This window comes from Ostrinia nubilalis, chromosome 2, assembly GCF_963855985.1.
Source record: "Ostrinia nubilalis chromosome 2, ilOstNubi1.1, whole genome shotgun sequence".
Taxonomy (NCBI): domain Eukaryota; kingdom Metazoa; phylum Arthropoda; class Insecta; order Lepidoptera; family Crambidae; genus Ostrinia; species Ostrinia nubilalis.
This window is the reverse complement of record NC_087089.1, coordinates 16,739,382-16,750,937: the sequence shown is the minus strand read 5'-3', so window position 1 is coordinate 16,750,937 and position 11,556 is coordinate 16,739,382. Positions and strand designations below refer to the sequence as shown.

Genomic DNA, 11,556 nt, shown 5'->3' with positions numbered 1-11,556 from the left:
CAGTTGGATTTTTTCAGGTAATTTATAATTTTCAAATCCTGTAGGTACTAAGAATATTAATCCCTCGTGGTAAGCTAATTTAGTTTGTTACGAATGGACTCACCACAATAGTCCAGCGGCGAAGGGTCCAAATTGCCGTTCCTCGTATTTGACCCGCCCGACACCGATAGTACCCAGTGGCTATTGTCGCTTATATCATTCTAAGCATTGTTTTAATGTATAACATAATTTATATTTTGTATCGCGCAAATAGGCGGCAGGGTTTGAACTTGCAATATAGATCAAGAGTTGCAGTCACTCCGATATTTATTGCACAACAATTTCTAAACCGATGTTTTCACCGGGCGGAAACTCTTCAACATGGAGTGATCAACTTTGCAACACAAATATTGAAAACATATTGTTACTAGCTTTCCGCCCGCGGCTTCGCCCGCGTGGAATTTTGTCTGTCACAGAAAAACTTTATCGCGCGCGTCCCTGTTTCAAAAACCGGGATAAAAACTATCCTATGTTCTTTCCCGGGACTCAAACTATCTCTATGCCAAATTTCATCAAAATCGGTTGCGAGGTTTAAGCGGGAAAGCGTAACAGACAGACAGACAGACAGAGTTACTTTCGCATTTATAATATTAGTTGGGATTCAACCATGTTCATTGTTCATAAACAATTTTTGTATTCAACAATAATTGTTTTTGTATGCAAGCTGATATTTTACTGTTGCATTTTAGAAATTAGCAACTCCATTGTTTCAGAGTGAATTCTAACTTTATTGTTTTGTTATAAAATTTTAATTGTTTGAAAACGAAGCTTTTGGTAATAAAATGTTTTGTTTTACTGTTATTGTTCTTTTTAGGGCATTTTAAAAATATTTTCTATTGGTATTTTTTTTATTAAAATGTTATCTTTATTTAAAGGGGAACGCAAACCAGATTTTGTATAATACGTACTGCAGCATTATGATTAAATCGTCCAATGAGCAAGAAGTGCCAAAGAAAACTATTTTCCACTTTTTATCCGACACTACGCAAAGCAGAGTATGTGTTTTCCTCCGGATATTGCTAGTTACGTTCATGAGGTTGTCGCCCTATTAACCCTAGAGTGCTCGCGCTATGAGCATTTTGCCGCCCTCGGCAAAAAAATCGAGTTATTTTCTACACGATGCGTTTCTTAAAGTCAAGCGTTTCAGTAGCTGCCTCCCCATACTTCACCTCCATGTATTAGAAATTAGAAGAAATTTAGTGCGCAGGTGACCGCAATAGAGAACGATTGTTGAACGTATGTCACGTTTTGCGGCAAATTGCTCACTGCGCGACTACTGACGTAAGTGAAATTTGTGTGTCTGGTTTTTAGTGTAGTTGGAAGATTATTAGTTTTCATTGCGTATTGTTGTTTTGACATTAAAGACGTGATAACATTGATAATTACTATTAGTGCTTAATTTATTTCATGACGTTTTCGGTAAAATTCACGTAAAATACAAAAAATGAAAAAACAAGGAACATGTCGGATTTCGAAGAAGCTGGTGCACTAAAATTAGTGGAAAATGTATACTAAAGTTATAAAGAAAGTAAACATAGTCATTACAATACTGTTATAGAACAATCAGCGGCAGAATCTGAAGATGATGTGCCAAGGGTGCAATAGTTGTGCAAATTTACTGTGCAACGCACATTAAATGCACATGTGACAGGCCTGTTTTGTTGAAGCACATGTCATATGTAAGGAAAACCTTCAAGTGTGCCAATAAGTTTAATATTTGATGATGTATGTAGGTAAAAACAATAGTGTTTCTAAGATTTCTATAAATATTTCCTAACATTTCCAAAATATATTTTTTTCTTTAAATTTTAACCACAAATCTTTAATAAACGTTATTTTATAATAGTGTATGCTTTATTCTATCATTTTAAACTGATTTTCATATTTTTAAACTGTTATTTGACACACAACCGGACTTTAAGTTTGGGCGGCAAAATGCTCATACGCGAGCACTCACGTTTCACGGAAAGGCGCGACTACTCTAGGGTTAAGCATAAGTACACTACTTATTTTCTAAGACAACTTATCTATTACCTACTAGCTGACATGTTCATCTGAAACAATCTCTCACCGCCGCTCGACTATTGTGGTGAGCCCACTCGTAACCAGGGGGCTAACGGGACTATTAGTAATTTGTGCAATACAAATTGCTAATAATCTTAAAAAAAAAGGATTCTAATGGTGAAACACCTTATGTACATAATTATGTTTGAACAAATAAATTTATCTTTATCTTATCTAACTTTTTGCAAAACGGTCCAGTAGTTTCGGAGTCTATTCATACAAACAAACAAATCTTTTCTCTTTATAATAGTGGTGTAGTAAGACTACATAAACATAAACCTTGTAAAATTATATTATTACCATAATTACTTCATTTCAGCACTGCTAATGTGGACAATTATCTTTGCAAACTATTGCGATATCTATTACAACAACACGAGCCTATGTAAAGGAGACACCTATAAAGCACCCTAATTATAATGTAGGTAAAGCTCCCATCTGGCAATTTGAACAAAATAATTTAACTATGAAACATATTAATGTAGTCATTAGAGGATCCCTTATCCCAAGGGAGCCTAAATGGCCTTCGTACAAACCTTTGAAGAGCCTAGGGACACCCCTTAACTCTAGGGGCCTATCTTGGCTTAATTATATGAATAAATAATTACGCTGACTAATATTGAACAATATGAATTGATATGTTAAGTCTCTAGTAATTTGGGGATATTTTGTTGTTTTGGGAAAAGGTACTTGATTAAAATCAAAATTAGTATTATTTGAGGTTTTAATTATAATAACAACATTGATAAAATCTGATTAGAAGGCCTACTTGTCATAAAATAAGGTTGAAAATTAGCATCTTTAATACCAAATAATATGTTAGTGATACCCATAATATCATACTGGTTGCGTTTCTTTGGAAACCGTAGGTTCCATCTATCGTGCTTATACTCGTACCAAGGAGAGGTAAGATCAGTCCTTGAACTACGGACATTAAACTGGTTCACTTGTGATTATGATCATCATCACCCTAGTGGAATTTAGTCGTTAGGTGCGGATAAGTGTGCGTTGCACGAGAAGATAAAAAATACTGACTTAGTCGAGTTGAAACGGTTACGATCCCTTTCCAGGTTGATAAATGTGCTACATTCTTAAATATAAACTTCAAACAACTGGTTGATTCTACCCCATTATCCAGACGCAATTCATGTGGCACAGCGGTGACGTCATCAAATTGCAGAATAGACTGCACCTGGCGGAAAAAGTTTTGAATAAACAAACCGGCCGCTGGAACTAGCTGTTGCGGCGTTACAGTGAGGCCATTAGATACGCGGTTTAGTAAGCTATTTTACGAAGGCACATCATGTTAAGCACTGTGGCATTATGTGCGGTTGTAATTGGGGTGATTTTGCTACAATAATGTTGTCTTATGTGCTATCGAATGTAAGGCGACAATGGACATGAGATTCTTCATATTATTGTATGCCAACCAGGCGAAACATAGTGAGACTATCACAATGTAATAGTTTTATCTGTAAACATCTATGTTTCACAATAAATAATTTTGAATTTGAATAAATTTGAAATTTGAATTCATGTAGTGAAAGAAACAAACCCACAAATCAGGATTTTTTATTTTTGTAGTAACATAAAATTGTCAAGAAAAATATATCTGATAGGTTATAATATTTTGTTGTTTAATGTGCTATTTTGATGTTTCCTTATCACTACCTTAAAAACTGCGTTATAATACCTAACCATAGGAAGCAGGTCTGTAGTTTCACAAATTCCTAAAAGTTTAAGATTTTTTCATTCGCTTGAGTATTAAAGTCCTATGGCATACAGTGAATCTACTCATTATTTCCTTTACTCCTTCGTGGTTGCTGTAGTATACATAAATGTATAACTTTACACATTTCTTTCTGTTAAAACCAGTTGTTGCATCGAGGACAATCCTTGGGCACATTTAATTTAATTAAACCGCATCCAAATGCGGTGATTACCACAAATTTCGTGGCCCCGCGATGCAACGGGCCTAATAAAGTGGGTCGAGCAAACATTCTCCGCTAAAACTACGCTTTTTAACTAGTATTTTTAGTTGCTTTTATACTGCCGCTGTCTCGTCTGGCTCCGGTTGCTTTTGCCTACTTTTTACCTGATTTTTTTGTCTGCTTTTCGGAGATCCTTGACTGGAGAACCCTTGAACTATTTTTATTCGTCCCAGTCATCTTATTATCTCAAAGTTGTCCAGAGTTGTCAGGGCTTCTGTACAGAACGTTCGTAATAGATGTAAATATCAATAAGTGTAATTTGTATTCGTTTCATAGCTTGTAATAGACCCTGCAATGTATAAAGAAATAGCGTAAGAAATAGACACAGAGATGTATGTTGTTTGTGCAATAAAGATAAGCTAGGCCAGAAAAGTAGGCAATTGTTATCTTTATCTGTCATTTGAATTATATAGTGTTTTGTTGTATTTCTTGAGCTTCACATTCAAGTAAGATTGTGTCAAGTCATTTTGTTTGTACTGTGTTCTATTGTCTTTTATTTGTGTCTTTATATCGTGTTTATTGTTTGTGTCTATTTTTTGTATTTGTTAATTGTGTATAATTAATCGTTATTTGATATTTGAACATGTAAATTGTATTGTATTTGGATATGAAAATAAATTAACTTGTTGTTGGTGTTGGCTTCATTTAGAAAGGGACATATAGGTAGAAAAAATAGGTAGTTAGAAAAGATAGGAAAATAGGTACTCACCCTCCGACGGAGGACAGAGACAGACATATCGGAAATAGAGCCGTAATCGCTTTACGGTATTGCCTTTTCGAGAGAAAAAGCAAACATTTGTTGTCTCGCTCCCACTAGCGGCCCTCGCTCACACCGTATTGCGTCTCGCTCGCACTCGCTCCGTCCTTGTCGCACGGAGGCACGCGATACGGCGTTAGATTGAGGCGTAGGCGTCACTAGTGGAGAGTGGCATGGTGGGCCCAAATATAGCGGTGGTCCGAGCCAAAAACACAGTCCACTTGAAGATAGCTACGAAGTAACAACTAAGAAACAAGAAGTCCCTAGAAGCCAACAGCAGCCAGTACAAGCCCACTCAAGAAACAAGGGGTTGTTATTTCACTACACCCCCTCCCCGCTACCCCGCTACGTGAGCACCGGCGAGAGAGAGACAGCGATATCTCTGCATCGGGCGCTTCTTCTTCGAGCCTTCAACAACTCCCAGGCGCAACTCCAGTAACCCGTGGGGCGTACCCCACATTTTGGTCCTTCGAGCCGGATTACGTCGGGTTGTTGAAGAAACTTTGGAAGAATTGAAGACAGAAAATGCCAGTGACAAGATCGCGCAGCGGAGGTTCAAGAGTCGGAGCCACGGAGAGTACATCGGAGTACACCATGTCGACTGCCGTTGCGGACGAACAAGGGACTAGTCAGACGGAGACGACGGCGTCGCAGCGCACCGTGCCAGTGCAGCGCGCCGCTCCGGGGCAGGGCGAGCGCACGCAGGCGCCCCCGCCACACACATCCGCGCAGCCGCCGCTGGCTGAGCAGCAGAGAAGAGCTGCCCAGCGGCCGCTGTCAACATTGGGGCCGGCGCAGCCGCCGCTGAGGACAGAACAGCGGCCGCCGCAGCCGGCAACGGGAGCCGGAGAGCCAACGCTGCAGGAGCAGCGTCGCCAGGCTGAGCTACGGACCCGGCCAGTATCGTCGCCCGAGTCGCCGCCCCCTGCGGAGCAGGGGCCGACGCGGCTCGAGCGCCCCGCGGCGCCAGCGAGATCAACAGCAGCGCCGCCGAGATCGACGGCAACGACGAAGAATTCGAAGCGCACCCGCAAGTTAATGGAAGCCAGGGAGGAGCTACTGCGACTGCAAGTGAAGCTTGCGGCCGCCAAGGTGGCCGCCCTGGAAGCAGACAGCGACTCAGAAGAGGACGTGGACACGGTGATGGAGGAAGCGGACCACAACGCACGGGTGAACAACTGGTTGGATACCAGTGTGCCGCCCATGCCCATCGCCACCGAGCCGCCCCTGGCCATCGCCAGCGAGCCGCACAGAGCGCCGGAGCCACCGCCACCGCTGGGGGACATAGAAGATAGAAGGCCTCAAGCCATAGAAGTCCCTCGGGCACCGGCGGGAGCCGGCGCGCCCGCGCCGCTCCACCACCAAGTAGACCTGTCGGAGCTGGCCAGCGCCATAGCGCAGGCCGCCCGCTCCGGACAGCACAACAACAACAGCAAGATGTTCGCAGAGCTGCCATACTTCGGGGGGTCGCATCACGAGTGGCTTTCATTCAAGGCCGCGTACTTCGAGACGCAGAGCGGGTTCACGGACTTGGAGAACCTCACCCGCCTGCGCAGAAGCCTCAAGTCGAGAGCAAGAGAAGCCGTCGAGAGTTTGTTGATATACAACTCTAACCCACGCGACGTGATGAAGATTTTGGAGGCAAGATTCGGGAGGCCGGACGCCATAGCTGTCGCAGAAATGGAAAAAATTAGAAGCTTGCCGCGCCTCGCCGACAGCCCACGTGACTTGTGCATATTTGCGAGCAGGGTCACGAACATAGTCGCCACACTGAAGACCATCGGGAAGCAGCGGTACCTACTCAACCCCGAGATAGCGAAGTTAACAATGGAGAAGCTGCCGCCTGCCATGAAGTACCGGTGGTACGACTTCGCCGCAGGACAGCCCACCGACGAGGCCGACATTGAAAAGTTGGCGCGCTTCCTGAACCACGAAGCGGAGATCTGCGGTCCGTACGCGCAGCCGGAAGGGGTTTCGGAGCCGGCGGCGAATCGCAGAAACCACAAAACGTTCAACGCCCAACAGTCCGAGGCAGTGAATAGTGAACGTTATAACAGTGAAAGTGAACGGCAATATAGTGAACGCCAGAACAGTGAGCGGCGAAATAGTGAAAGACAGAACAGTGAGCGGCAAAATAGTGATCGTGAAAATAGTGAAATAAACAGAAAGTGCGTTTTGTGCAGTGCTACGGGACACAGTGTCGCGGGATGTGCAAAGTGGAGAGACTCGAACACATCGCAGCGCTGGGACTTAGCGAAAGAAAAGCGATTGTGTTTTCGGTGTTTACGATTCCGCGCGCGTGGACATAACTGCAAAGTGATCAAGTGCAACATAGAAGGGTGTGAAAATGTGCATCATAGAACGCTCCACTACTCCAAGAGGAGTGAGGAGCCGAGTGAAGTGGTAGGTTCGACGTGGACAGGGAAGGGCACGCAAGCCTTCCTGAAAATAGTGCCTGTGCAGATACGCGGCCCGCGCAAGAGAATAGATACGCACGCACTACTCGACGACGGGTCTACGGTGACACTTATTGACGAAGATCTCGCGCAGCAAGCCGGCCTGCGCGGACCGCGGGAACCTCTACACATCGAGGCCATCGGGAGTGCGCGGGTGGACACCTCCGCGTCCCGGAGGCTCAACATCACGCTGAACCGGTCCGGGCAGGGCAAGCAGCACCGCATACGAGCACGCACCATCCAGAATCTTAAGCTGTCGCCGCAAAGTGTCAAACTCGAAGACATAGTGAGATGTGAACATCTAAGTGATATTCAAGAAAGTGTAGTGCTACATAGTGCGCGGCCGCAAATATTGATCGGCCAGGACAACTGGCACTTACTCGTCGCACAGGAGCAGAGAATCGGTAAGCGACACCAACCTATCGCTTCGCTTACACCGCTCGGCTGGGTGCTACACGGCGCGTGCAGTCGCACCGTCGGGCACAGAGTGCATTTTACACAAGAGATTGAGAGCGAGGAACGCCTCAACATGGACCTCAAGCACTTCTTCTCGTTGGAGGCCTTGACGATTGCCCCTAAGCTGCCTCACAACGACCCCGAAGCCCGAGCACTGAAAATACTGAAAGAAAAAACCACACGGTTAATGGACGGACGCTTCCAAACCGGGTTATTATGGAAAAACGAAGATATCAAGATGCCTGAGAATAGAGACTACGCCCTCAGGAGGCTGGAGGCCACCGAGAAGAAAATAGAAAAGGACCCAGAGGTCAAGGGCAAGGTCATCGAGCAGATGGAGGCCCTGGTGGAGAAGGGATACGCAGAACTCGCGCCCGTCAATAGCGACAGTGACAAGAGATGGTACCTGCCCTGCTTCCCGGTCTTCAATCCTCAGAAGCCGGGAAAGATCAGGATGGTGCACGACGCGGCGGCGAAAACGAAGGGTATGGCGCTCAACGACGCACTTCTCACCGGGCCCGACCTCCTGCAATCCCTACCCGGTGTGCTGATGAAGATGCGTCAGCACCGGGTAGCGGTGTCTGCGGACATTGCAGAAATGTTTCTTCAGGTCAAGATCATCCCAGAGGACCGGGACGCTCTACGGTACCTCTGGCGGGGGTGCGACAGGACAGCTCCACCCCAAGAATATAGAATGACCTCGTTAATCTTCGGGGCCACATCCTCACCGGCTACCGCTATTTACGTAAAAAACAGAAACGCAGAAGAGTTCGAAGCGCAATATCCAAAGGCCGCGGCAGCTGTAAGAGACAACCACTATATGGACGACTACATCCAGAGCTTCGAGAACGAAGAGTCAGCCATCGAGATCGCCGCCCAAGTACGCGACATCCATCGCCGTGCGCACTTCCATCTGCGCAAGTGGATCTCCAACTCGCCACGGGTGCTGCAGGAGCTGGAAGAGGAACAGGCGCTCGAGGAGCGCTCCCTGGGCCCCAAGAACGAAAAGGTCCTAGGAATGATATGGAAGACATCATCTGACGCGTTGAAGTACAACTTGGACCTGAGCCGACTTCCCGACGACATCCTGCTCCGGAAGCCCACCAAGAGGCAGGCCCTCCAGGTGGTCATGTCCCTATTCGACCCCCTGGGCCTCGTGTCGCCGGTGACAGTCCAGGCGAAGCAAATACTTCAAGAGATTTGGAGGCGGAGCACCGCGTGGGACGAGCATCTACAGGATGACCTGGCGGAGAGGTGGGCCAAATGGGTCCAGCAATTGGAAGCCCTCCGTGCCATCGAGATACCCCGGTGCTACCCTCACTTCACTCAAGGCGACAATCTGCAATTACACGTATTCGTCGACGCCAGCGAGACCGCCTACGCCGCCGCCCTCTACTGGCGGGTGGAAGACAACGACGGGCGGGCGCACACGACACTGGTCCTGGCTAAGAGCCGGGTCGCGCCGCTGAAGACCACCTCGATTCCCCGCCTGGAGCTGCAGGCCGCAGTTATGGGTACGCGGATGGCGAGCTGCGTCCTAGAAGAACACGACCGAAAGCCGACAACAAGGACGTTCTGGACGGACAGCCGAACGGTCCTCACGTGGCTACGAACGGGCGCACGGTCCTACAAACCGTTTGTGGCGCACCGTATAGCAGAGATTGAAGAGAACACCAAGATAGAGGAATGGCGCTGGGTGCCCACCAAGATGAACGTCGCGGACGACGGAACGCGCGACGTGCCCAGGGACTTCGACAGTGAGCATCGATGGTACAACGGGCCCAGTTTTCTGCGGGACGACCCAGCGACCTGGCCAACCGAAGAAAGGAAAATTCAGCAAGACACCGGGGAGGAAAGAGCAAATTTGATAGACAGGAGAGCCACAAAGCTGCTAGAAGTGATCCCGCAGTGCGACCGGTTCTCCAGGTGGGAGAGGTTTGTGCGAACCACCGCTCGCGTCCTGCAATTTGTTGACAGATGCAGGCCGACAATGAAGCAGGCTGCTTACGCACGGACGCGGGCCAACAAGGTGGCAGACCCCACCTGGAGGAAGCCGCAGTCACGAGACACCAGAGGGCGCGGTCACAAGAAGGAAGTACAGCAGACTGAAGACAAGTTCGTGGCCCTCCCGGCAGAGCTCCTCATCCGGGCTGAAGATTTAATAGTGCGCGCGTGCCAGGAAGACAGTTTCAGGGAAGAGATCCACTGTCTGTCCCAGCATCGACGCGTCAATCGAGATAGCAAGTTATTCAAGATCGCAGTGGAGTTGGTTGACGGGTTATTGACCATCAAAACCCGTATAGCTGCAGCCGAAGACGTCCCGGAGGCGGTAAAGCGGCCGCCTGTCCTAGACGGCCGTCACCACATCGCGAGGCTGTACATCGGGCACGTGCATCGCAGCGGTCACCACCAGGGTGTGGAGGCCACCATCAACGAGTGCCGGCAGAGGTTCCACATCCTGGGACTTCGGCCGACGGCACGCAGCATCGTGCACCAGTGCACGCCGTGCCGCCGACGACGGTGGGTGCCGCCTGCGCCCCCGACCGGGGACCATCCCGCCGGTCGGCTCGCGCACCATCAGCGCGCCTTCACCTTCACGGGCGTCGACTACTTCGGGCCGCTGCTCACCACCGTGGGGAGAGCCACCAAGAAGACCTACGTGGCCCTGTTCACGTGTCTCACGACGCGTGCGGTCCACCTTGAGATGGCGGCATCACTCACCACCGACTCCGCGGTGATGGCACTGCGGCGGTTCGTCGCGAGACGAGGCTGTCCCAGAACCATCTGGTCCGACAACGGGACCAACCTCCACGGCGCCGAGAGAGAGCTCCGGCGCGCCATCGACAACGCAACAGAAGAGGAAGCGGCCAAGCGGAGGATAACCTGGCGCTTCATCCCTCCCGGCGCTCCTTTCATGGGCGGAGCGTGGGAGCGCTTAGTGAGGTCCGTCAAGACGGCCCTGTCGGCCGTGATGGACAGCCGACCGACCAGCGAGGAGACCCTCGCCACCCTGCTCGCCGAGGTTGAGATGACGGTGAACAGCCGTCCGCTCACCCACGTCTCTGTCGACCCGCAAGACCCGGAGACGCTGACCCCCAACCACTTCCTGCTGTTGGGGCCAGCCCACGCACCACCGGCGGGAGAGACCTCCCCGCAAGACCTCCTGGGCAAGGCGAGTTGGCGGACGGCGCAGCGCCTCGCCGACATGTTTTGGGCGAGATGGCTTCGAGAGTACCTGCCCGAGCTCCAGCACCGGCGGGAGCCCCATGGGAAGGGCCCCGCAGTCCAGCTGGGTGACGTCGTCCTGATCGCCGACAACACGCTGCCTCGCAACACCTGGCCGCTGGGGAGAATCGTGGCTACGTACCCCGGCCCCGATGACATCGTGCGAGCAGTGGACGTGCAGACCAAGGGCGGCATACTACGGCGACCTACGAAGAAGCTGGTGGTGCTGCAGTCGACGGCAGAGCCTGCGAACGTTCTTCCCACGGAGTGATGCGTCGCGGCTACGAGGCTTCACCACGACGCACGGCGGGAGAATGTACAGAACGTTCGTAATAGATGTAAATATCAATAAGTGTAATTTGTATTCGTTTCATAGCTTGTAATAGACCCTGCAATGTATAAAGAAATAGCGTAAGAAATAGACACAGAGATGTATGTTGTTTGTGCAATAAAGATAAGCTAGGCCAGAAAAGTAGGCAATTGTTATCTTTATCTGTCATTTGAATTATATAGTGTTTTGTTGTATTTCTTGAGCTTCACATTCAAGTAAGATTGTGTCAAGTCATTT

At 48.7% G+C, this 11,556-nt stretch overlaps 1 protein-coding gene across 1 annotated transcript; it reads left to right on the top strand.

The window, feature by feature from the left end:
* The first annotated feature begins 5,376 nt into the window (after positions 1–5,376).
* Positions 5,377–11,259, top strand: LOC135085674 (uncharacterized). Its single transcript, XM_063980474.1, has one exon. It carries the CDS (start codon positions 5,377–5,379, stop codon positions 11,257–11,259), a length of 5,883 nt encoding a protein of 1,960 aa, XP_063836544.1.
* The last annotated feature ends 297 nt before the right edge of the window (positions 11,260–11,556 follow it).

What these genes read in the sequence shown, in the direction of transcription:
- LOC135085674 (XM_063980474.1), top strand. Translation starts at nt 5,377, where the DNA reads ATGCCAGTGACAAGATCGCGCAGCGGAGGTTCAAGAGTCGGAGCCACG.